The 25,458-nt window shown below is 36.6% G+C and overlaps 1 protein-coding gene across 3 annotated transcripts in view; it reads right to left on the reverse strand.

Annotated features, from left to right (window-relative positions):
• VMP1 (vacuole membrane protein 1) overlaps positions 1-25,458 on the reverse strand; it is a 132,976-nt gene that overhangs the window by 86,764 nt on the left and 20,754 nt on the right. For all 3 annotated transcript variants that reach the window (XM_044000867.1, XM_044000868.1, XM_044000869.1), the window contains exons 2-5: positions 11,423-11,524; positions 9,471-9,606; positions 8,153-8,243; positions 6,214-6,324 (exon numbers count right to left, since the gene is read on the reverse strand). In XM_044000867.1, coding sequence (XP_043856802.1) covers positions 6,214-6,324; positions 8,153-8,243; positions 9,471-9,606; positions 11,423-11,498 — 414 coding nt within the window. In that variant the 5' untranslated portion in view covers positions 11,499-11,524. The remainder of the gene's footprint in view (positions 1-6,213; positions 6,325-8,152; positions 8,244-9,470; positions 9,607-11,422; positions 11,525-25,458) is intronic.

The raw sequence follows: 25,458 nt of genomic DNA on the forward strand, positions 1-25,458 counted from the left end.
AGTTAAAGAACCTATATGTATAAAAAATATTTATAGCAGCTCTTTTCTGGTGGCAAAGAATTTGAAATTGAGGGGATGCCCATCAATTGAGGAATGGCTGAACAAATTGTTGTATGTGATTATGATGGAACACTACTGTGCTATTAGAAATAAGCAGGATACTCTCAGAAAAACCTAGAAAGACTTACATGAGCTGATACAAAGTGAAATGTACTATGTACAAAGTAACAGCAATATTGTAAGATGATCAGCTGTGAATGACTTGGCTATTCTCAGCAATACAATGATCCAAGACAAGATTTATGATGAAAAATGCCATCCATCCCCAGAGAAAGAAATGGTGTCTGAATACAGGTTGAAGCATAATTTTTTAAACTTTATTTTTCTTGAGGTTTTTTGGTCTGTTTTCTTTCACAACCTGACTAATATGGAAATGTTTTGTATGACTACACATGTATAACTTATATTGAATTTCTTACCTTCTTAAATGGCAGGGAGCGGGGAAAGAAGAGAACTTGGAACACAAAGTTTTAAAAACAAATGTTAAGGGGCAGCTAGGTGGCGCAGTGGATAAAGCACCAGCCCTGGATTCAGGAGGACATGAGTTCAAATGTGGCCTCAGACACTTACTAGCTGTGTGACTCTGGGCAAGTCACTTAACTCTCATTGCCCTGCCACCCCCCCAAAAAAGTTTAAAATTATTTTACATATAATTGGGGAAAATAAAATTCTAAATTATATATATATATATATATATAAATATATATATATATAAAAGATAAGACACTTAGGAAGAGCATAAAAATGCTAATTAAATAACTGACTGGTAAAGAAAATATTATTTTATTTGGTCTAGTGTAAATAGTTCTACTCATGGGGACTTTGTAAAAAAAAAAAAAAATTAGATTCATGATGGAAAATGCTCTCCACGTCCAGAAAAAGAACTATGGAGTCTCTGAAGGTAGATCTAAGCATAGTATATTCAGGTTTTTTGTCTTTTTTGTTTTTTCTTTCTTGAGGTTTTTCCCTTTTGTTCTGATTCTTCTTTCATAACATCATTAATGTGAAAATATGTTTAATATGATTGCACATAGGGGCAGCTAGGTGATGCAGTGGATAGAGCACCGGCCTTGGATTCAGGCGGACCTGAGTTCAAATCCAAACACTTAGCACTTACTAGCTATGTGACTCTGGGCAAGTCACTTAACCCTCATTGCCCTGCCAAAAAAAAAAAAAGTGTCAGACCCGTGATTTAGGAATAACACTCTGGGAGCTGTGAAATATCTGTTCCTTACAGAGAAAGTACAATGTCATATAATGGTTTTTAATAAATATTATATAGTGATAATGGAGTCACCTTATGGTATGTTTCAATGACAGAATAACTATAACTAAAAAAGAGATCATTTTCAAGCCCTGTACAGAATGTTAAATTTAGGAACACAAATACCTATTACTTAGCAATGTAATGAATACCTATTCACATATCTAAATTTAGCATATTACTTTTTATATACTTTAGAGAGAAATATTTTAAATGATCCATGCTTTCTGGTAAACAAGGGAATGTTGCTAATTACTATACTTAGAAAGTCAACGGATAACCAAATGCTCTGCCTCTCCCTCCTTTCTTGAGTGGGTACAGCTGTGTCCAGAAGGGCCTTTCCAGTTGCCACTCTTGCTTTGGCTTGATAGCCACAGTACTAGAATAAGAGCCCCAAAATTCTAACCACAATTATGAATAAAAACCAGTCTCAGTTCAGGGTTTGAAAACAATTAAGAGAAGCCTCCTTTTAGTTTTTGTTGAATGTGACTGGTTAACAGAAAAGGCTGGGGGACTTTTTAACCTACACATTTGTACAGTGATCTTCAAAATCAGCTCGAGAACACAGTAAATAGAGTGCTAGGCCTGGAGTCTGGAAGATCTAAGTCCAAATCTAGCCTCAGACACTTAGGAGCTGTGGAACTCTCAAAAGCCACTTTAACCTCTGTCTTAGTTTCCTCAACAGTAACAGGATAATAAAAGCACTTACCTTCAAGAACTGTTGTGAGGATTAAAAGAGATCATATCTGTAATGTACTTAACGCAGTTCCCGGCACACAGTAGGTGCTTAGTACATACTTCTTCTTTTCCTTTTTTGTTTGTTTGTTTTTTGTGGGACAATGAGGGTTAGGTGACTTGCCCAGGGTCACACAGCTAGTAAGTGTCAAGTGTCTGAGGCCAGATTTGAACTCAGGTCCTCCTGAATCCAGGGCGGGTGCTTTATCCACTGTGCCACCTAGCTGCCCCCTCCCTCTTCTTTATTAATATTAAGGAAGAGGCAAGAAAAACAGCTACTTTAAAACCTTCTTTCCAAATGCCTAGGGATAAATATTTCAAGTATGAAAAATATTTCACCCTTTAATGTTTCAAATGACATGCCAGTCATTTTATATCCATTTCAGAAGATATTGAAGGAAGATGCTAGGCTACAAATGCATGAAGAATGAAATTTAATCCCAGGTGACCATGGCTTTTCTAGTTAAAAAGCAATATGTAAATTACAAGTATTGAAGCAAGTTTCTCTCAATTTTTATTTTACAATAATACTGACATTGTTAACATTTTCCATCTGGATGAAAAACACATACAATCAGTAAAAAGCTGAAGGTCTTATTAACTACCTTAACACAGAACAAAATTAAGTTTTTTTTTTTCTCTCTCTCTTTTTTTCTTTGCAGAGCAATTGGGGTTAAGTGACTTGCCCAGGGTCACACAGCTAGTAAGTGTTAAGTGTCTGAGGCTGGATTTGAACTCGGGTCCTCCTGAATCCAGGGCCAGTGCTCTATCCACTGCTCCCACAAAATTAAGTATTAATATCAACATGAGTAAAGTCCCTTTAGACTTTCATTGTGCACTCAATAATGCCTGATTTATTTGCCATGTAATCATAGGACAGGCGACTTAGAAACTATTTTGAAGGGTCATTGAGTGTTGAAAGCCTAACCTCCTCTGAACCATTTGCTCATATAGCCTCCACTTGATTTTCTGTCCTCCTTAGGCAGCCATTCTACTTTCAGACATCTCTAATTATTAGAAAGTTTTCACTCAGACTAAACAGAAATTTATCACCTTAACTGATTACCTAAAAATTAAGCAACATTAAGCAATTAACTTTTCCCTACCCGACACAACTACCTTTACTTTTAAATATACATGAAAATCAAAGTTCTGAAATTATTTTTAATTGATTCTCAGATATGACAGAATTCTGAAGTTAGAAATCATAGTCAGCAGAGGCAAGCTACCCATACAGTTCTTGACTTTCTGTTGATCATTCAGTTTTTTTCATTTCTTTGCAATTAATTCCCTGTACAGGAGAGGTAACATAAATTGGAAACAGGATACAAGGGGATTTAGTTTTTCAGTCGTCCTTCACAAGTCCTAATCTAGGCAATGTCTCCATCTAGTGTCAAACTAGATTCATTGCATTGTACTTGAAAGCCAACTAAACTTAACAGTAAGATACATCTACTCATTAGTAAATTTTAGGTAAGACAGAACCTCATGAATGGCTAGTACCAATAGGTTGCAACTGAACGGTCATTTTCCTGTCTTGTAACTTGGTGATTCGCTGTTATCTATTTGCACCTATAAACTATCAGATGGTAATTTTCTCAGTATAAAGTCATAATAGTTGGGGTTTTTTTTGCTTGTTTGTGGGGGAGGTTTTTTTGTTTGTTTTTTGGTGAGGCAATTGGAGTTAAGTGACTTGTCCAGGGTCACACAGCTAGTAAGTGTTAAGTGTCTAAGGCCGAATTTGAACTCAGGTCCTCCTGACTCCATGGCTGGTGCTCCATTCACTGCACCACCTAGCTGCCACTAAAGCCATAATAGTTTTAAGAATAAAATAACAATACTTTTGTTGATGATTCACAGTTCTAGCTGTAGAAAAGCATAATAGGAAGGATACTGAAATAACCCCACCACCAATCTCCACTGTCTGAGGCTGGATTTGAACTCAGGTACTCCTGAATCCAGGGCTGGTGCTTTATCCACTGCACCACCTACCTGCCCCCCTAACATTTGATCTTAATCCTAAACATTTATTTGGAAAGATCCCTCCAGAAAAGCCTAACCCTAATTTCATTGCTGCATTCCTGCTGGGTTCTTAAAGACTAGCCCAGTGAATTGCAAGCTCTGGCAGATCTTAGTAAGCTGTGAAAGCTTTGATTATGGTCTCAGAAAGAGACTGTTCCTGTTAGGTAAGACCTAGCCAGACTAAGTACCAGTAGCTTGGTTGCTAGGTGATGAATTCTTTGGTCAGAGCAACCTACAAAAATAAAGGTAAAATGTCTATTTATATCAATGATTCTCAAATTTTTTGGTCTCAGGACCTCTTATTCACTCAATAATTAAAGAGGACCCTCCAAAAAACTTTTGTTTATCTATTGACTTTGCAAGTATTAGAAATTTAAATATCTTAGTATTATTATGAAAATAGTTTTGACCATGAGAACCCCTAATAGGGTCTCAAGGAGCCCAGGGATCCTGGACCACATTTTAGGAACCTTCTTCACTGAGCATTAAGGAGCCACTGAAGTTATTTGAAGTTATTTGATTTGATTTTAATTTTTTTGGGGGGCAATGAGAGTTAAGTGACTTGCCCAGGGTCACACAGCTAGTACATGTCAAGTGTCTGAGACCGGATATGAACTCGGGTCCTCCTGAATCCAGGGCCGGTCCTTTATCCACTTCGCACACCTAGCTGCCCCATACCTCTTGTTTTTAAGATCACAAGAGATAGAGGTGATCCTTTAGCTAGTCAATGTCTAGTCAACTTATAATTCCATCAAATTTATTAAGTTTTTTTATTTCCCAACACATCTTTTACTCTGGCCAATCAAAGTCTAAAAGGAAAAAACCCTTATAACCTATCCTATCTGTTACTAAAATTTCATCAAGTGGTTTGAGAGTCAATTGTCCAAGGTTTCCCTGATAACCATCTGCTACCTTACCAACATACCTATGAAGCTAAGAGAAGACAAGGAAAAATCTTTGCATATAAGATATACAAAGAATTAACATAAATATATGAAACTAAGAGTTATTCTCCAATTGATAAATGATCAAAGTATATACATACACAGTTCTCAAAAGAACTTCAAACTAATAATCACTTATAAAAGATTGCATTAAATCACAGAAAAATCAGAGAAACCCAAATGAAAACAAGCCAGGATATTAATATCTTACTATTGCTATTAACTGCTTCAATCATTTTTAAAAGCAATTTGGAATTATGCTAAAAAATAAAGAATCTAAAATTTCTATACCCTTTGACTCAGAAATCTCACTTCCAGGTTCATGAACTCATAAAGACAAAGGAAATAAAGTCCCATATGTACCAAATTATTCATGTCAACACTTATTGTGGTAGTTAAAAACTGTAAACAAAGTGGATACCCATCAATAAGAGGATAATTAAAGAAATTGTAATGCATGTAATGTACACACAAATACAATATACTATTACTTTGTCATAAGAAAATGGGCAAAGAATTCAGTAGGACATATGATCTGATGCAGAATGAAGTAAAGAGTAGGAAAATAATATATCCAATGAGTATAACAATGAATTTGGAAACAAACACAAAACACTAAACAAGAATGCTATGGAATTATATTAATTAAGCTTCACTCCAAAGAAGAGACATGAGAAAGCAACTTTCACTGATTCTTTGAAGAGAAGAGAAACTATGTATAGCATAGCACATAATATTAGCCTTTTATGATATGTTAGTAACTTTTGCTGAATGGTATTTCCTCTTCTTTATTCTTTGTTATAAGGAATGGCTCTCTAGGTCTAAGAGGTGTGAGGGATACATTGGGAAACGTAGGTGATATAAAAACAAAAGTTATGAACAAAAATGTATTTTAAAAAATAAAACTGTGTAATTATAATGATAAAGCTTGGCCTGAAAGAAGGGTTGAACATATCTTTTCTTTGCAGAAGTTGGGAACCTTTGCATTTAGAATATTGTCTATTTCAGTTGATATGTTGGTTGGTTTTTCTGAACTGTCTCTTCTCCCCTTTTTCTTTCTTTGTTATAAGGGATGGCTCAATAGGAAGAAATATGTTCAGGGATGAAGGTAAAAACAAAACATCAACAAAGCCTTTTAAATACGTAAATAAATAGACAGATAGATAGATAAATAAATGTTACTCTTACCAGATAAAGCAGAAAAGTATGTAGACCTGTTCCAAGCCCAACAGATGACAGAATTCCTAAGCCTACCCAGTAGGCACACCAAAGAATCTTTTTCTCCATATATCTCACATACTGAAAAAGAAGAATACTACAATTTCAAAATTGCCTCAAACCATTTGTCAATATTAGGTTAAGTCAACAAAAATCAAAGGATTACAATTAGGAAGAAAATTCTTGTTCATTTTTCTTACAGAAATTCGTATGTAGTAGGAGATAGGCAACAAAAGGGTTAATTATCATTCAGCTAATTTGCAAAAAAGATTTTTGGTTCCAAATTGTTATTTTTTAAGTATAGCTATCATGTCTAAGAAGCTACCAATAAAGAGAAGAAATTTCTAAAAGTCACAAATTCTCTGAATTTAAAAGAACATGTGGAATAACAGTGGAAAAAAGTGATTGCTATGTTTGTAAATATAACAATTTTTCATTATCTAGGTTAAAAAATAGATGCAAAACAACAGTCACACACTGGGGACTGGGATATGATAGGTGCACTGTAGCATGTACAAACCGAGAGGGAAAGAAAACCTCAAGTTCATCAGGACATGGACACTGATGGGAAAAATTTCAGAATCAGAAGCCCAGAAGGTAAGAAAGAGCAGGAAGGGATCTTAGAGATCATCAAGGCCAAGGGTTCTTCACTTCCTTTGTTCTATACTTGCTTTGGATACCAGTCTAGTGAAGTCAATGGCCCCCTTTTCCAAATAATGTTTTTAAATGCATAAAATAAAATAAACAGGATTACAAAGGAAAGCAATGACATTAAAATACAGGTATCAAAATATAAAACAAGTTCAGTGTCCCCAGGTTAAGAACATCTGACTTAACTGATGGAGAGAATACAGTACTTAGAAGTTGAATTATTCAAGGTCAACACAACTAATGAATGGGAAAGGAATGTTTTTGAGGATGGTCTTTTGTCTCTAAGTGAAGTTCTCTTGCCACTAGTTAAAAGGAGTTTGAGAAGTTCTGGTTTCAGTGCCTCAATTGTGGCACAGGCTTTTTAGGAAGATAACCACTACTAATAATAATTCCACTACTGAATAGTTTTTAGACTCTAATTGGGCAACTGCCACCAAGCAGGTCTGTTTCAAATTTTCTAAAACATGCAACATGCAAACATTTTTGGTTTTGAGGCAATAGGGGTTAAGTGACTTGCCTAGGGTCATTGTCTGTGTCTGAGGTCACATTTGAACTCAGGTCCTCCTGAGGCCAGTGCTGATGCTCTATCCACTGTACTATCTAGTTGCTCCCAAAGATTTTTTATATGTCTATAACAGTAATTTTAAAATCACAGATGCCTGAAAATTGAATTCAAGTGTTTAAAAATGAAAAACCTAAAATTTAGGATACACTGTTTGCTGCACATTTTACTTGTGTTATTTTAATTCAAAGATGGGTTAAAACTAACTTTCCGCCAAATCACTTTACATTTGTAAATGAACTTACATTATACAAGCCTATTCCCAAAATAATATAAAAATGTCTGGTACAAAATGTAAGGTTGCCTTATACATAAAATGTGAGGATTTGACAATTCTTTGAAGCTTAATAATGCTTGGTACTTTTTTTCACCTTTTTTTATTATCCTGGCTTTTTTGTGTTTATTTGCAACATGGCTAATATGGAAATATGTTTTGCATGTTTTCACATGGATAACTGAAATTATACTGCTTGCCTTCTCAATGGGTGAGGGAAAGGTGAGAGGGAGAGAATTTAGAACTCAGAGTACTAACTGCTCACACGTGGCCAACAATTTTAATTAATGTAAGGGCAAATCTTATATTACTTGCTCGAACTGACAGGAAATCCTCTGAAACTTATGGCAGCCCCTTGGCAAAACTGATTTGTTTTAACATATTAGGGGCATTCAAAAACAGAATGTTAAATGAAACCTTACCTGTTGATGTGTTCCTTCAATATAATACGTAGCTGTAAGCACAGCAAGCAGTAGTAAAAAAGACACCACAATGCTTCGACGATGCCACAATCTTAAAAATAAATAAATGATAATCAGAGTTTCTTGCAGTCTCAATGTCAGGTCTCTTAATCACTGTCAAAACAAATCCTTGTTGAAGCTGGTGGGATGGTCAGCATAGAGGGTTCAATAAGAGGAAACTATTCAAACAAAATGAGTGCTTCTCCTTTAATCCATAAATATTCTGCCTTGTGTAGTATGACAATCTGGCTTTCTTGATTTGAACTACTTGAAGCCTTTCTTTCCTTATAAAATAGCCCCATCCTACATCAGCCTAAACTTCTATGTTGAGAAAGCAGGTCAGGGCCTGATAAGCTGGGTAAAAATTCATCTTGCTCTTTATGGCATTTGGAACAACAAGATTTACAAATACTAAGCTTAAAGACAGAACACATTTCCAAGGCAAAGTCCTCTCCTGGCTCAAACTAGTAATAAAAACTTTTGCTACATACAAGGTTCACATATTTTGAACTTTGTTCCATTAAAGAATAAGGAAAACTTTAACTTAGTAGCTTTCCTTTTTTTTTTTTTAAGTGAGGCAATTGGGGTTAAGTGACTTGCCCAGGGTCACACAGCTAGTAAGTCTTAAGTGTCTGAGGCCAGATTTGAACTCAGGTACTCCTGACTCCAGGGCCGGTGCTCTATCCCCTATGCCATCTAGCTCCCCCAACTTAGTAGCTTTCAAAAGCACACTAACTAAGGACTTGACTGCTCTTAAGGGAAGGGGTTCTTTACCTATTTTGGACCAAAGACCCCTTTTGCTGCTGGAGAAGCCTTTGGAACCCCCTATGTTTTTAAAAACATCAGCTAAAATACATAATATCTCAAAGACCACTAATTATATTGAAATAATTGTCAAAAAAAAAAAAAAGTTCACAGACCCACCCCCACCTACTTAAGAGACCCTGCCTTAAGGTAAATTCAGAAAGAGAAGTTCTTGTTTTCCAGAGCTTCTTTGTAAAAAGGGCATATTCAAGAAAACCTAAAACATTCTAAGTGTTTTCTAATTAATCAGACAGAACTTGTAGTACAAGGTAATAGTGTAAGAGTCATAAAAACTCAATTGGTAAAAATATTTGCAATGTTCAGCCTGGCTTTGTTTTTTTAAAGTCTCTGCAGAGAAAAGAGAAAAATAGGCTTCCACAATGGTTTTTCCAAATGCAAATATAGAGAGAATCATAGCTGAGGATTTCAAAAATAATTTAAAATAGTTTATATCAAAGGTAAAGAAAAGCTTTACTTTACGGTCCATTCCTTCAAGTTTATTAGGATTTCCAGAAAAAAATACTGCAAGGTAATGAGTGGCTGCCTCCACAGGACAATATTCTGCCTTTCTTCTCGATCTCGTCTCTTCTTTTCATTCAGTGAAGAGGGGTCTGAAAGAAAAAAGGGGAAAAAAAGGAAAATTCAACTTCCTTCTCATCCATGCAAAAGTTATGCAACTAGGCCCTTAACTTCTTAAGACTGTTCATTTGAATTTTAACACTGCAATAATAAATACTAAATTATATCCTAGATATGGCTGGCTTAAATAAGTTTCACCACATGACATCTCTGTCCTTCTTTAAAGAAGACAGGCCATGGGCCACAATTCTAACTAACCCGAAGTGGTAAACTGCATGTGGATCTCATGTTTAGAAAGTTATAGATGCTTTATTCCCCAACTCTAACCACCCAAACTTCACACTTACAAGCAGATGACCGTCTCTCCTTCATAAGGAAAAACAATGCAATCTTGTGAATTACTTAAACTTTCCACCCCATTCCTGGAACCTTGACATCATTACCTGCTTTTCCTTTCCTCTTTCCTGGCTTAGAAGAGGAATCCTTACTCTTTAGAAAGGCTATAATCAAAGCTACTTATGGTCATAGGAAAAAATCTCTAGATAACTATTGATCAGAGAAATGCAAATTAAAACAACTCTGATGTATCACCTCACACCTATCAGAGTGGCAAATAAAACAAAAAAGGAAAATATTGGATGTTGGAGGGGATGTGGGAAAACTGATATCTAACCATTCCGGAGAGCAATTTGGAATTATTCCCAAAGGGCTATAAAACTGTGCATACCCTTTGATCCTGCAATACCACCACTAGGTTTATATCACAAAGACATCCCCCAAAAGAGAAAAAGACCTATTTGTACAAAAATATTTGTAGCAGCTCTTTTTGTGGTGGCTGAGAACTGGAAATCCAAAGGATAACCCATTAATTGGGGAATGGCTAAATAAACTGTGGTATATGATTGTGATGGAATATTCTTGTGCTATAAAAAATGACAAACAGGACAATTTCAGAAAGGCCTGGAAAGACTTATGTGAATTTGGGGGTGGGGTGGGGGTGGGGCAGTGAGGGTTAGGTGACTTGCCCAGGGTCACACAGTTAGTAAGTGTCAAGTGCCTGAAACCAGATTTGAACTCAGGTGCTCCTGACTCCAGGGCCAGTGCTTTATCCACTGCGCCACCTAGCTGCCCCCCAATGATTTGAAGTGAGCAGAACCAGGAGAACATTGTGCACAGTGACAGCAGTATTGTTTGGTGAAGAACTGTGAATGACAACTATTCTCAGCAATACAATGATCCAAGACAATCCCAAAGGACTAATGATAAAGCATACTATCCACCTCCAAAGAAAGAACTGATATTGACTGAACACAGCCTGAAGCATGGTATTTTTCACTTTCTTTCTCTCCCAAAAGAGATAGGATTCAAGCCCTAGAGTCAATCTCTTTTTTCTCATACATCTTCAATTTCTTCTTCTACAATGGCTTCCATCCCATCTTCCTACAATACTTAGGTCTCTCCAATTCTACAAAATCTTTCCCTTTGTACCTTTTACTCCAACCATTTCTCTTCTTGGCTGGGAAAAAAGTGTTTGTATCCAATCTTGCTAATTCCCCATTATTACCCAATCTTCTCCACCCCTTATAATCAACAAGGAAAAAAAAATCTATTGATGCAGGAGACTCATTAAAATAATCATGCCACAAGATCAATTATAATAATCTTATAAGGAAAAGGTATTTCATGTTCCTGTGAGGCTACCATTATTCTGAAAAGGTAACAATGAGTTACTTTTTCTTTATGTTGAATTTGTTTTCTCATAAGTATCAGGCTTGAATCAGCACACAACACTTTTCATATGCTATTCCTAAACCATAAAACTTCAGTCCCAAGCTTACCACAATTTACCTGTGAAGTTTCCATTGTGCTGTTCCTTGTTCATCCCTGTAAGTCTCTGTTCACAATTTTTTCCATTCTCTGCCATTTCATAAATCAGTCACTCTTGAGGATCTACAAAGAAAAAAACCCCCAAGTATAGTAACACGTTCCTTCTTTGCACCCATTAATATTTTGCCTAAACTTTACAAATGAATGTTTATAGTTTAAATCATGACATTATAGAACGTTTAGAATGCACTTGGCATAACAACCCATTAAATATCTGTGATCAAGCAGGTGATTTTTTAATCTAAAGCAGATATTGCTACTCATTCAGCATCTTGTCTGAATAAGGACTACAACATAAAAATATTAAATTAAATTTTACCTTGTGCTCACCAACAAGTAACAAAGAGTGAGGAAGTTCTTTCTGTCTATCCAGACATTTCATTACACACCTCTTTACCACCTCCTTTCCTTATCTCTTATTTCCATCAGCAACTTTAGACTAAAGAAAATCCTCATGACCAAGTCTATTAATGTGTGTGTGTGTGTGTGTGTGTGCGTGCGTGCGTGTGTGTGTGTGTGTGTGTGTGTGTGTGTGTGTGTGTGTGTGTGTGTAGCAATGGGGGTTAAGTGACTTGCCCAGGATCACACAGCTAGTAAGTGTCAAGTGTCTGAGGCTGGATTTGAACTCAGGGACTCCTGACTCCAGGGCGGGTGCTTTAACTACTGTGCCACCTAGCTGCCCCCCAAGTCTATTAATTTTTACAACCAACCGAAATTACATAGCTAATTCAGTAAGTTTAATCAAGAACATATACTATTTATACATCATCATTATGTGAAAATTTTAACCAGAAACAAAACAAAGAGGGAAGGAAATAAGCATTTATTAAGCACCTACTGATGTGCTAGACACTTTGATAAATAATTTTATTACAAATATTATCTTATGTGATTCACACATAAGGTGTGGATGCTTGCAAAGTAAATGCTATTGTTATCCTTATTTTATAGTTGAGAAAAGAGAAGCAAACAAGGATTAAGTGACTTGCCCAGGGTCATACAGCTAACAGGTCATGTTGGATTTGAACTCAAGCTTTCCTGACTCCAGGCCTAGCATTCTATCTACTATATCCACCTAGCTGCCTATACAAAACAAATTATTTAGAATATGACACCTTATTAATTTTTTCTAGAGCAGAGGTTTTTTAAAACCTTTTTTTGTGTCATAGACTCTTTTGGAGTCTAGTGAAGTCATCTTCCAAAGGGGTCTCTTCTCAGAATAAGGCTTTGTTGTCTATATTTGTAACTGAAGAAAATATGAAATTTCTGTTAAAGGTTAGTGAAAATAAAGATGGAATTTTTTCTCAAGCAAGTTTACAGACCCCCTAAAATCTATCCACTGTAAAATGTGGAGGTTCAACTCAGTGGCCTCTAAGGTCCACTCTAAATACAGATTTAGGGATCCATGATCTCTCTCTCATCTTCAACCTCTCCCTCTTTACTGGTTCTTTAAACATGCTCAAGTTTTCCCTTTTTTTAAAAAACCATCAACAAACCCTACCACCTCCTCAAACTATCATCTTATATTTCGCAGCAAATAGAAAAAATAATCTATACTCACTGCTTCCACTTCTCATCAACTCCTGAAGCCTTTGTAAATGGTTTCCAACTTAAAAAAAAAATCTATTTTCTTGTTTGTTTACTCAATTTCTTTGACTCTACCCATTTGAAAATTAAATTTTATTTTATTTTCATGAAGTTTTTTCTCCTCCTCCCCCGATTAAGAAAGAAAAACAAAACTCCTCTTACAAATATGTACTATTAAGCAAAACTGATTGCTGCATTAGCCATGTCTTAAAAAAAAAAAAGTGTCTCAATCTGTGCTTTAAGGCCATCACCTCTCAAACTGGAGAGAGGTAGCAAATTTCAACATGAATACTCTGAAATTATGGTCACTCACTGCACTGATTCAGAGTGTCTAAGTCTTTCAAAGTTGTCTGTATTTTCATTATTGTTGTCATTGTATAAACTGTTCTCCTGGTTCTATTCAGTTCACCCTGCATCAGTTTATACAAGTCACCCCAGGTTTCTCTGAAATCATGCTTTTCATATTTTTGACAGAATAATAATATTTCATCACATTAATATACCATAACTGGTTTAGCTATTCCCCAATTGATGGGCATCCCTTAGGTTTCCTATTCTTTGCCACCACAAAAACAACTATTATAGATATTTTTGTACATGAGTGCTTTTCTTTTTTCTCTGATCCCTTTGGGGATATAGAACTAATAGTAGTATCACTGGGTCAAAGGGTATACACAGTTTAATAGCTTCTTTGGACACAGCTCCAAATCTCTTCCAAAATGACTGTACTAGTTCACAGATCCACCAACAAAGCATTACTTTAGCTGTTTTCCCATACCCCCTCAGTCATTTCCCCTTTTGGGATAAATTCTGCTAATTTGATGAACACGAACTAGGAACTGCTTACTAGGTATCTACTATATATTAAGGTACTGTGCTATAGAAAAGTACCACCATTTCTAACAAATAGGAGGTACCTAAGTAAAAAACAAAACAAAAAAAGGGGGAGAGGAGAATTTGTTGTTCCCAAGAGGCTTATGTTATATTGGGAAGAAATAACAAGTAAAAAGATAAGTATATACCAAGTAACGTGGGAGAGGAAGAGCACTAACAGCTAGAGCGGTGGGGGGTGGGGGAGGTGGGGTGAGAAATTAAGTGAAGTCTGGAATAGGTGGTGGCACCTGAACCAAAAATTTAAATTAAAATTAGTTCTATTTTAAAGGCTAGTCTCAGTTGTAGGGCTCGGAAAGCCTAAAGGATATTGCTTGAGTGTCTATGCTTCCTAGAGACCAAGGAGGCTAAGGGAAGCATAGATGGATGGGAATAAGCTCTTTGGCTCAGAGCCAGAAAGGGATATGCTTTTTAGTACTCAATTTTTTTTTGTCTTCTATCACTAGAGAAAATTTTAAAAATTTGAGGCACCCAACATCTACCCTCATGCTGGTACTTAACTTTCTGGATTTAGCAATGGAAGGTCACTTTCAGACAAATATCGTAAGCAATTTTATTTTTTCATGAATAACAATTTAGCAACATCAAAAAACCCCTTGTAATCTAATTCATACTAAAAAAAAATAAGTACAGATTTAGGTTGCTTAAGAAAAGTTTTCTAAAACTGCTTCTCTTGAAAAACATTCTGAAAAAATTAAATTAAAATGGTTTCCTATTATTTCCTTTTCCCCATCTCCAAATCTTTTCAAGACAAAATAGTCTTAACCAAAACAATTTAGCTTTCTATGAGTTCTTATTTATAAGAATAAAATTGTGAAATTATCAAAAGGCTGTTATTTGAAGTGTTGCAACAGAATTTTTCTTCTAAGCAAGTAACAGGTCTTTTGCACAACAGGTTACTGATATTTATTTCCTCAAAGTTTCCTTATAAACTTAAAAAAATAAGACTGGAACTGTGTTTTGCTTAGTTTTGTTTTTTTTTAAAAGGAAACTGACATCTTGCTCTACAGAATGACTGCATCAGTATACCACTTCACCAACAGAGCATTAGCATCTCAACATTCCCACATCCCACTCCAACATTTGTCATTTTCCTTTTCTGTCATATTAGCCAATCTGACAGATGTGGGGTGGTAGCTCAGAGTTGTTTAATTTGCATTTCTCTAATAAATAGTGATTTTGAGTACTTTTTCATATATAACTGCTTATTCATATCCCTTGAAAAAATGGCTTATTTCTATAAATTTGCTGTAAAAGTCTTTTCAGTTATGATTACCATGTATTTCCCCCTATCCTATTCTCCTAGAGGATGAGTTCTTTTTTATTTTCCTTTGTGTGAGGCAATTGGGGTTAAGTGACTTGCCCAGGGTCACACAGCTAGTAAGTGTCAAGTGTCTGAGGCTGGATTTGAACTCAGGTCCTCCTGAATCCAGGGCCAGTGCTCTATCTACTGCGCCACCTAGCTGCCCCATAGAGAATGAATTCTTATCCAAACAAGGCATAGAAGCAATTACAAAAGATAAAAGATTATTTTGACTACATGATATTGCAAAGCTTTGGCACAAACAAGATAAATTTTGTAATGTACCTTGAATAGGAAGGGAAATAGTTGAATAAGAACAAAAATCTATGTATTAAATATCTCTGATGATGTTTTGATATACAAGATTTATAGATAACTAACAGAAATATATATGACAAAAGCCATTCTCCAAAGAAATGGTCAAATGATAAAAACAGTTCTCAAAAAAAAGCACTGCAAACTATTAACTATTATTAACAAACTATTAACAAGTGAAGAATACTTCAAATCGTTAATAATAAATGATAGTAAACAGTAAATCAAATGAACTCTGAGAATTCATTTCATACTCAGAAAATTGACAAAAATGGCAAAAGTTGGGAAGTCAGTGTTGGAAACATTGTGGAGACAGGCACACTATTTTCCCATTCTTTGATCCAGAGATCCCATCACTGGACATATACTCAAAGGAGATCATTGACAAGAAGAAAGGGTCCCTATACATGAAAATTTTTACAACACTTTTTGCTGTAGCAAAAAACTGGAAACACAACAGATGTCCATTGATTTGGAAATAACCAAACAGATTTTGGCACATGAACATAAGGGAATATTACTGTGTTTTAAGAAATGATAACCCTTCGACCCAGCAATACCACTCTTGGATCTTTATCTCAAGAACCCACATGTACAAAAATATTTATAGCTGCTCTTTTTCTGGTGGCAAAGAAATGGAAATTGAGGGGATGTCCATCAATTGGGGAATGGCTAAACAAGGTGTGATATAGAATGTAATAGAATACTATTGTGCTTTAAGAAACGATGAACAAGTGGATTTCAGAGAAATGTGGAAGGACTTACATGAACTGATGCTGAATGAGATGAGCAGAACCAGAAGAACATTGTGCACAGTATCAACAATATTGTGTCATCATCAGCTGTGATAGACTTAACTCTTCTCACCAATAAAATGGTCCAAGATAATTCCAAAGGACTTGTGATGGAAAATGTTCTCCAAATCCAGAAAATAGAAGTGTGGAATCTAGATGCAGATTGAACCATACTATTTCTACATTTTTTGTTTTTGTTTTTTGAGGTTTTTCCCTTTTGTTCTGATTCTTCTTTCACAACATGACTAATGCAGAAAAATGTTTAATGTCATTGTACATGTATAACCTATATCAGATTGCTTGCTGTCTTGGGGAGGGGGGAGGGAAGAGAGGAAGGAAGAAAAACTTGGAGCTAGAAATCTTATAAAAACAAATGTTGAAAACTATCTCTACATGTAACTAGAAAATAAAAAATACTTTTATGATAAAAAAGGGTAGGCTTGTTTTTAGGTATGATAATAGTAATTGTTTTTAAAATCAATTTAGGAACTCTAAATCTTATGAAAATGAATGTTGAAAACTACCCTTACATGTAAATGGAAAACACAATAAATGTTTGTTGCAAAAAAAAAATCAATAAAAAAAATCTTACTTTCTACAGCTACTTTCTTTGTAATGAACTTGAATCATAGATACATCTTAGCCTTTGTTGTAAAAAAGTTTTTAAAAAAAACCAATGAGCATGATGAATACAGAAGCAAAGACTGATAAATTGACAAAAAGTGAAATAAGCAGAACCAGCAAAAACAAAAAACATACAAAATATAAATGGAAAGAACAACTACCACAAAACAATAAAAACTGAATGTTAGGTAAAGGACGAAATGTTTTATGCACCTTTTGCAGAGGAAAGCTTCTGCTCCTTTACATATCAGAATTGTACTCAATTAAAAAAAAAAGAATTGTACTCAAAGTAAGAGTTATATACATTACGGGGGGGGGGGGGAGTTATGTACTGGAATACAACCAATGGATCTGTGATCTTGCACATTTTAACATATCCTTCAGTGATGTAGACTACCTTCAATGATGTAGACTACAACTTATCCATGTCTGCCCATCTTGTGTAATTCTTGCCTGTGTTCTCCCCAAATTTCTTCAGAAGAGACCTTCCTTGTTTTCTCCTGACATTGTGAGGGTGCCAATGGAGCTCTCTGGCTATTCAAAAGTCATCTCTATATCTTGCCACAAGAACAGTCTACCTTCTCTTTTTGTCATACAATTCCTTTATGACATATTTTACTACTGTTTCTTCAGTTTTTCATTGGTTGTTTGTAGCCTGCTCATTCCTACATTGCATTCCCATGTTCCATGTTTCGCTACCATATAACATAGGTGAAATTTTAGTATTGAAAAGATGGGCTTCTGTTGTCATGGAAACGAGATAAATAAGAGCTCTCCAATTTCCCAAAAGCAATCCAGTTCATTATCCTCCTTTTCAATAAAGAGCCCATCTGTAGCCAGCTCAGAGTTGTTAAAATTTTTAGTATGAACATTTACACCTTGGGAAATGGGAATTTCTACAAATCAGAGCTCGATGTATTTATTTTGTAATTTTGATTTCTAAACTAAAGACCAATTTTTTTCCAGACTGTTTTCGAATTTTCACAACAATTCTTATCAAAGAAAGGACTTTCCTTGGTAACATATATTTTTTGGATTAATTGAACATAGAATTATTGAATCATTTTTAGTTCTGATGCTTCCTTGTCTATCTGCTTTTCAATTTTTTAAGATGATTGAGGCCTTTACCTTCTAGTGGGGATAGGGAAGAGTGAGTCAATATGTAAAGGGAATGGTGATCAGGGAAAGGAGTTTTGATCTGGACAATATATAGGGGTCCCACTGGAGAAAATATTGATAATGCTGATTAAAACTTAAAAATGTACAATGTCTATATTTTCCTCCTGCTGCCCCAGCCAATTGTTAAATATTTACCAGTACACTATTGATCTGTACTCTCTCTCAGACAGACAAACTGATGGAGAAGCTCTACAGGGTGTTAATACTTGATCTCAGCCAAAAGGCTCTCCCTCTTGCCCCCTCTCTCTCTTGCTCATTCAAATTCATGTTGAATGGGCAATAAATATTTATTATCTACTTAGTCTTTTATGTATGAGAGGATAGCCCAAACTACTTGAGTGATTACAGATCTCTTCCAAGAGTCTCTATAATGTCTTGAGGTTTAATATAATCAGTACAACATCATCTGTATACAGGAGCACGTGGAGTCCCTCACCATCTCCAGATTCTCTCTTTAACCTGGACTATGTACAAGATCTCTATCACAGTGATAAATACCTTTGGTGAGCATATATATCTCCCTGTTTTATAAACCTGATGTTTATACTGGAGGGTTATTGAACAAGGTTATTTCTGTTGTTACAGCTTCCAAGGAATCACAAATGATCTTCTTGTATATATGAGAGAAAACTTGCTCTAAGAGACTACTTTAAAACATGGCATTTTAAAAAATATTAACAACTAGTATTTGTATAGTGTTCTAAGGTTTGCAAAGCATTTTGATTATGTTACCTCATTTGATCCGGATCTCATTTGAAAACACAAAGACAGTCCTACACACATTCTATTAGGGAATTGTTTAGTCATTTCAGTCACAACCAACTCTTTGTGACCCCATTTGAGGTTTTCTTGGCAAAGATACTGGAGTAGTTTGCCATTGCTTTCTCTAGTTCATTTTACAGATAAGGAACTGAAGCAAACAGGATTAAATGACTTGCCCACGGTCACACTTAGTAACTGTCTGAGGCTGGATTTAAATTCAAGATGAGTCATCCTGACTCTAAGCCTGGTACTCTATCCATGGTGCCACCCAGCTGCCCTAGAGGGTTAGAGTTTCCCAAATGAGTAAATACTATACACACACACACACACACACACACAAAACAGATAACCATTACAGCAAGTTCATTTTTTTTCCCCTAAATAAAAGTTCATTTCTCTAATACCTCTAAATAGAGTTTGGTATCCAATGAGTCCTACTCTAATTTTGAACAGAAAATATGTGTCACCTTATAATTATAGTACAATAATACCTCTATTAACAAAGGGAACACATTTTAATATCATATTTTGTTGTTAGAAACTTTATTACCAGAGGTAGAAATAGAGGAGATATATTTTGGTTTAGGGTTGAAAGAAACCTCAGAGTTCATCTAGTCCAACACCCTCATTTTACCAATGAGGAAATTAGAGCCGGGGGCAGCTAGGTGGCACAGTAGATAGAGCACCAGCCCTGGATTCAGGAGGTCTTGAGTTCAAATTAGAGCCCAGGGAGGTGAAGTGACTTGCCTAAGGTCATGTTGGTGTAAGCAAGAGAGGTGGAATTGAATCCAAGTCCTCTGACTCGAGTCAATGTCCTTTCCATTGAACCAAAGCCTAAAGATTTGGGTCAGAATATATACTTCTGTCCCATTACATCTCAGCTGGGCATTATTAACTCAATGAGATAGCCCTGCCTTATTTGGAACTATGCCCACAGGGCTATGGAACTGTGCATACCCTTTGATACAGCAATACCAACGTTAAATTTCTATCCCAAAGACATCCCCAAAAAGAGAAAAAACTCTATTTGTACAAAAATATTTATAGCAGCTCTTTTTGTGGTGGCTAAGAACTGGAAATCAAAGGAATGCCCATCAACTGGGGAATGGCTAAACAAGCTGTGGAATATGATGGTGATGGAATATTATTGTGCTATAAGAAATAACAAGCAGGATGATTTCAGAAAGGCTTGGAAAGACTTGTATGAACTGATGTATAATGAAGAGAGCAGAACCAAGAGAACATTGTGCACAGAGACACCAATATTGTTTAATGAAGAACTGTGAAAGACTTATCTATTCCCAATAATACAATGATCTATGATAATTCCAAAGGACTATACTCTTGTTATTTTTTTGTTTTGTTTTTTGTTTTTAGTGGGACAATAAGGGTTAAGTGACTTCTCCAAGGTCACACAGCTAGTGTCAAGTGTCTGAGGCTGGACTCGAATTCACGTCCTTCTGAATCCAAGGCCAGTGCTTTATCCACTGCGCCACCTAGCTGCCCCCCCAAAGGACTATCAATGAAACATACTATCCACCTCCAAAGAACTGATATTGATGGAACACAGACTGAAGCATGGTATTTTTACTTTCTTTCATTTTTTTCTTTTATTCAAGTTTTCTTATATAAAATGACTAATATGGCAACATTTTACATAATCATACATGCATAACCTATATCTGATTGCTTACCACCTCAGGGAGGGGGGGAGAGGAGGCAAGGAAGGAGGGATAAAAATTGTAACCTAAAACTATAAATTGTTTATTACTTAAAAAAATAAAAAAAGATGGCTCTGCCTTAGACCCTGGAAGTATAGCTGCATACCCAGGTCATAGCCTGATCCTAAGAGCAGACAAAACTACTACCTCCTTCTACCCAGCTACCACCACAAACCAAGTTCTGAGTCAATTAGAACCTCCATGGCCAGGCTAACAGTTAAAAGGAGTTTTCTTCCAAAAGAAAATTCTAACAATGAAAACAATAACAATAACATTTATATAATGCTTACCTTGTGCTAGGCACCATAGTAAGCACTTTACAATTATTATCTCATATGATCCTCACAACAACTCTAGGAGGGAAGTACTATTATTATCCCCATTTTACAGACAAGGAAACTGAGACAAACAGAAGTTAAGTGACTTTCCCAGAATGGCACAGGCAGTAAGTATCTGAGCAGGAATTTGAGTCAGGTCTTCCTGACTCCAGGCCCAGCATTCTATCCACTGTGCCATCTTGCTGCCCTGATACTTGCTAATACAAGAAAACCTCTAGAGCTCCTTGCAAGCTGGGATCATTTTCCTTCTTGGTACTTGTGTTCCCAGTACCTACGATAGTAACTGTACATAAATAGGTCCTAAATACTTTTTTGTTGATTGATTTTGCCATCTGAAATGCCAAATAAGAGCAGAACAGCACAAGCCAGTCATTAAGGAAAAAAAAACACTACCTCTTTTTTTTTTTTTTTAAGTGAGGCAATTGGGGTTAAGTGACTTGTCCAAGGTCACACAGCTAGTAAGTATTAAGTGTCTGAGGTCGGATTTGAACTCAGGTCCTCGTGACTCCAGGGCCGGTGCTCTATCCACTGCGCCACCTAGCTGCCCCAACACTACCTCTTAATAAAGAACAATTTTGGTGTATGAAGCATAACTTACTTTTATTTTTCCAAATACTTTGCATAGTATTGGAATTGTTCTTTAAATGTTTGGTAGAATTCACTTGTAAACCCATCTGGCCCTGGAGATTTTTCTTAGGGAGTTCAACGATGGCTTGTTCAAGTTTTTTTTTCCTAAAATAGGCTTATTTAAGAATTTTATTTCCTCTTCTGTTAATCTGGGCAGTTTATATTTTTGTAAATACTGTTTCATTTATATTGTCAAATTTATTGGCATATAGTTGGGCAAAATACCTACTAATTATTGATTTAATTCCCTCTTCTTTGGTGGTGAGTTCATCCTTTTCATTTTTGTTGCTGGTGATTTGGTTTTCATCTTTCTTTTTAAATCAAATTAATCACAGGTTTATCTATTTTATTGGTTTTTTCATAGAACCAGCTCTTAGTTTTATTTATTAATTCTATAGTTTTCTTACTTTCAATTTTATTAATCTCTCCTTTAATTTTCAGAATTTCAAATTAGGTATTTAATTGGGGATTTAAAATTTGTTCTTTTTCTAGTTTTTTTAGTTGCATGCCCAATTCATTGATCTCTTCTTTCTCTATTTTATTCATGTAGGCATTAAGAAATATAAAATTGGGGGCAGCTAGGTGGCGCAGTGGATAGAGCATTGGCCCTGAAGTCAGGAGGACCTGAGTTCAAATCTGACCTCAGACACTTAACACTTACTAGCTATGTGACCCTGTGCCAACACAGATACAGCCCCAGGCAGGCTGCAACTGAGAAACTTACCCCTGAGCCTCCCAATCAGCTGTAGTGCCAGCATCTTCTGGAACTAAGCTCCCATCTGGTGAGAGGGCTGAACAGCTGGCCCAGGGGATGGGGGTAGGGAGTCTACAGGGGTGTATGCAGGAATTATGGGGGGGATTTGGATGTTCTACCCCAGCAGAGAACCAGGAAGAAACCTTAAGCAGTGGCAGCCCAGATGGGCAGGGCATTCCAGCCCAGGTAGGGGAAGGGTGCAGGCTCATCAGAGCTAGCAACCACAGCACATAAAGTTTTGCTGCCTGGTTGATTGGCAAGTTGTCCTGGGGTTATCTATAGACCAGGCAAGTGAAGGAACTGCCCCTCATTAAATGTGTGAGATTTAAAATTGGATACTAGAGCATTAATCTCCCCTCTTTAACCTTTCCCTTAATTTATCTCCCAGATCAGTAAGGTAAAGAAGCCTCTGGTCTCTAGTTAGAGCTTTTATTGTTTGGTAGTTACAAGGTGATGTTGATTAGAGGGATAGGGAAGTAGAAATACAAAACAAATAGTCTTAAGTCTAAGCTTAGTCTATATTCCATATAAAACTCACCAAAAACCCAAGGCCACCTTTGTGGGGGGAGAGCCGCGTCAGGCACATGCTACTAACGGTGAGCCGGGACGAGTTGAACTCCAGTCAGCATCTGTCTGAGCAGCGCAGTCATGGACCAGGAGAGCAGGCAAAAGACCTCACTTCCATTCTCTCCTTGCCTTTTAAGCTCACACCCCGGAAGTGGAGTGCTTAGCAGCCGGGCTGGCGTACGTAGCCCATGTACGGCTGTCGGTCTCCTCCCCAAAAGGGTGGTCCTTCAAAAACTGGTCTCTCCCCATTATCACTAACCGACTGTTAAAACTTTTTACCACAAATGATAACACCTGGGACGCCCTGAAGCTTGGGACAGTATATGCTGAAAGCAGGACCCCATACCAAGAAGGAGTTAAAAGTCAAGTGAAAGATGGGCAGGATAAGCAAGCAGGCAGAGAAAATGGCGAACCGTAGAAAAACTTCTTTAGTGATACAAAAGATTGAGGTGCACACTCAGAAGAGGATAGCAACATCAAGGCCCCTACATCTAAAGCTTCCAAGAAAAATATGAATTGGTCTCAGGCCATAGAGGCACTCAAAATGGACTTTGAAGATAAAGTCAGAGAGGTAGAGGAAAAAATAGATAGAAAAATGAGGGTGATGCAGGAAAGACATGAGAAAAAAGTCAACAGCTTGAAAAGCCAAATGGAAAAGCTGTCTGATGAAAATAATTGCCTAAGAATTAGGATTGAACAAATGGAACTTAGTGACTTTATGAGAAACCAAAACACAATAAAGCAAATCCAAATGAATAAAAAAATAGAGGGCAATGTGAAATATCCTGTGTGTGTGTGTGTGTGTGTGTGTGTGTGTGTGTGTGTGTGTGTGTGTGAGAGAGAGAGAGAGAGAGAGAGAGAGAGAGAGAGAGAGAGAGAAATATCTTCTTGGAAAAACTGCTGACCTGGAAAATAGATCTAGGAGAGATAATTTGAATATTATTGGACTGGGTCTAACCCAGAGAGCCTTACCTGACCTTTCTTAAGGCCAGGAAATGTAGAATGACCTTGCTGACTACCTACAAGAAATTACCTCACTCAAAACCACACTTACCTGAAAACTTTTCCCTCACAGGGTCTGTCCTCTGTACTTTGACATCAGCACGTATAGCACAGAACCACCCTCAAGTCCAGTAAACCAATAGATTTGAATGATGCTACCCAATTAGCTTTCAGCATTGTGGAAGGGTGGGCTCTCCTCCTGACCTCAGCAAGCTTATGCTCTTGAAGACTCTCCGGGCGCTAGAACAGTGGAGGGAGGAGAGGTGCTTTTACTCGATCACTATCCTAGATAGGCCTTCTTAACTTCCTGAGTCATGTGCTCTATTTTTATTAATATTTAATATGCTTTAATAAATGCTTAATATCCCCCCCAAAAAAAAAGAAAGGGAAAAAAAAAAAGAAAATTATTGGACTACCTGTAAAACCACAATCAAGGAAAGAGTTTAGACATCATCTTCCAAGAAACTGTCAGGGAAAATTGCCCTGATATTCTAGAAACAGAAGGTAAAATAGAAATTGAAAGAATCTACCAATCACCTCCTGAATGAGACCCCAAAAGGAAAACTTCCAGGAATATTATAGCCAAATTCCAGAGCTCCCAGGTCAAGAAGAAAATATTGTAAGCACCCAGAAAGAAGCAATTCAAATACTGTGGAGCCATGGTAAGGATAGCACAGGATCTAGCAAATTCTACATTAAAGGATCAGAGGGTATGGAATATGATATTCTGGAGGGCAAAGGAATTGGATTTACAACCAAAAATCACCTACCAAGCAAAACTATGTGTAATCTTTCAGGGGAAAAAATGGCACTTCAATGAAAAAGAGGACTTTCAGGTATTCTTGATGAAAAGACCTGAACTGAATAGAAAATTTGCAAGACCCTAGAGAAGCATAAAAAGATAAACAGGAAAAGGAAATCACGACAGATGCTAAAAGCTTAAACTGTTTACAATCCTACATGGGAAAATGATATGTCTAAATCATAAGAACCTTCTGAGTATTAGGGCAGATGATAGGAAGAAATTTAGACAAAGTACACAGGTGGGAATTCATTATGAAGGGATAATACCTGTAAAGCATTTATTCTTTTGTTTCTTTTTTCTTTGGGGGGGGGGGCAGGGAGGTCAGGATTAATTAGTGTCTTGTGTCAGAGGCCAAATTTAAGGTCAGGGTCCAAGTCCTCCTGGGTCCAGGGAGGGTGTTTTGTCCACTGTGTCACCTAGCTACCCCATGATGACATCTTTGGGGTAAAATTGAGGGGGGAGAGAAATACACTGGGGGAGGAAGATAGAGGAATGACAGAATGGGGTGAAATCTCACATGAAAGAAACAAGAAAGGGAGTTGGGGGAAAGATGGGGGAGGTATGGCAAAGTGAAGGAGCCTTACACAAATCAAAATTAGCTCAAAGACCTTAATCTCATCAGAGTTGGCTCAAGGAGGGAATAACATACACACCCAACTGGGTGGAATGATCTATCTAACCCTGCAGGAAAGTAGGAGGGGAAGAAGATAAGGAGGGAAGGATGAAAG

The sequence above is a fragment of the Dromiciops gliroides genome, chromosome 4 (genome assembly GCF_019393635.1).
Source record: "Dromiciops gliroides isolate mDroGli1 chromosome 4, mDroGli1.pri, whole genome shotgun sequence".
NCBI classification, from domain to species: domain Eukaryota; kingdom Metazoa; phylum Chordata; class Mammalia; order Microbiotheria; family Microbiotheriidae; genus Dromiciops; species Dromiciops gliroides.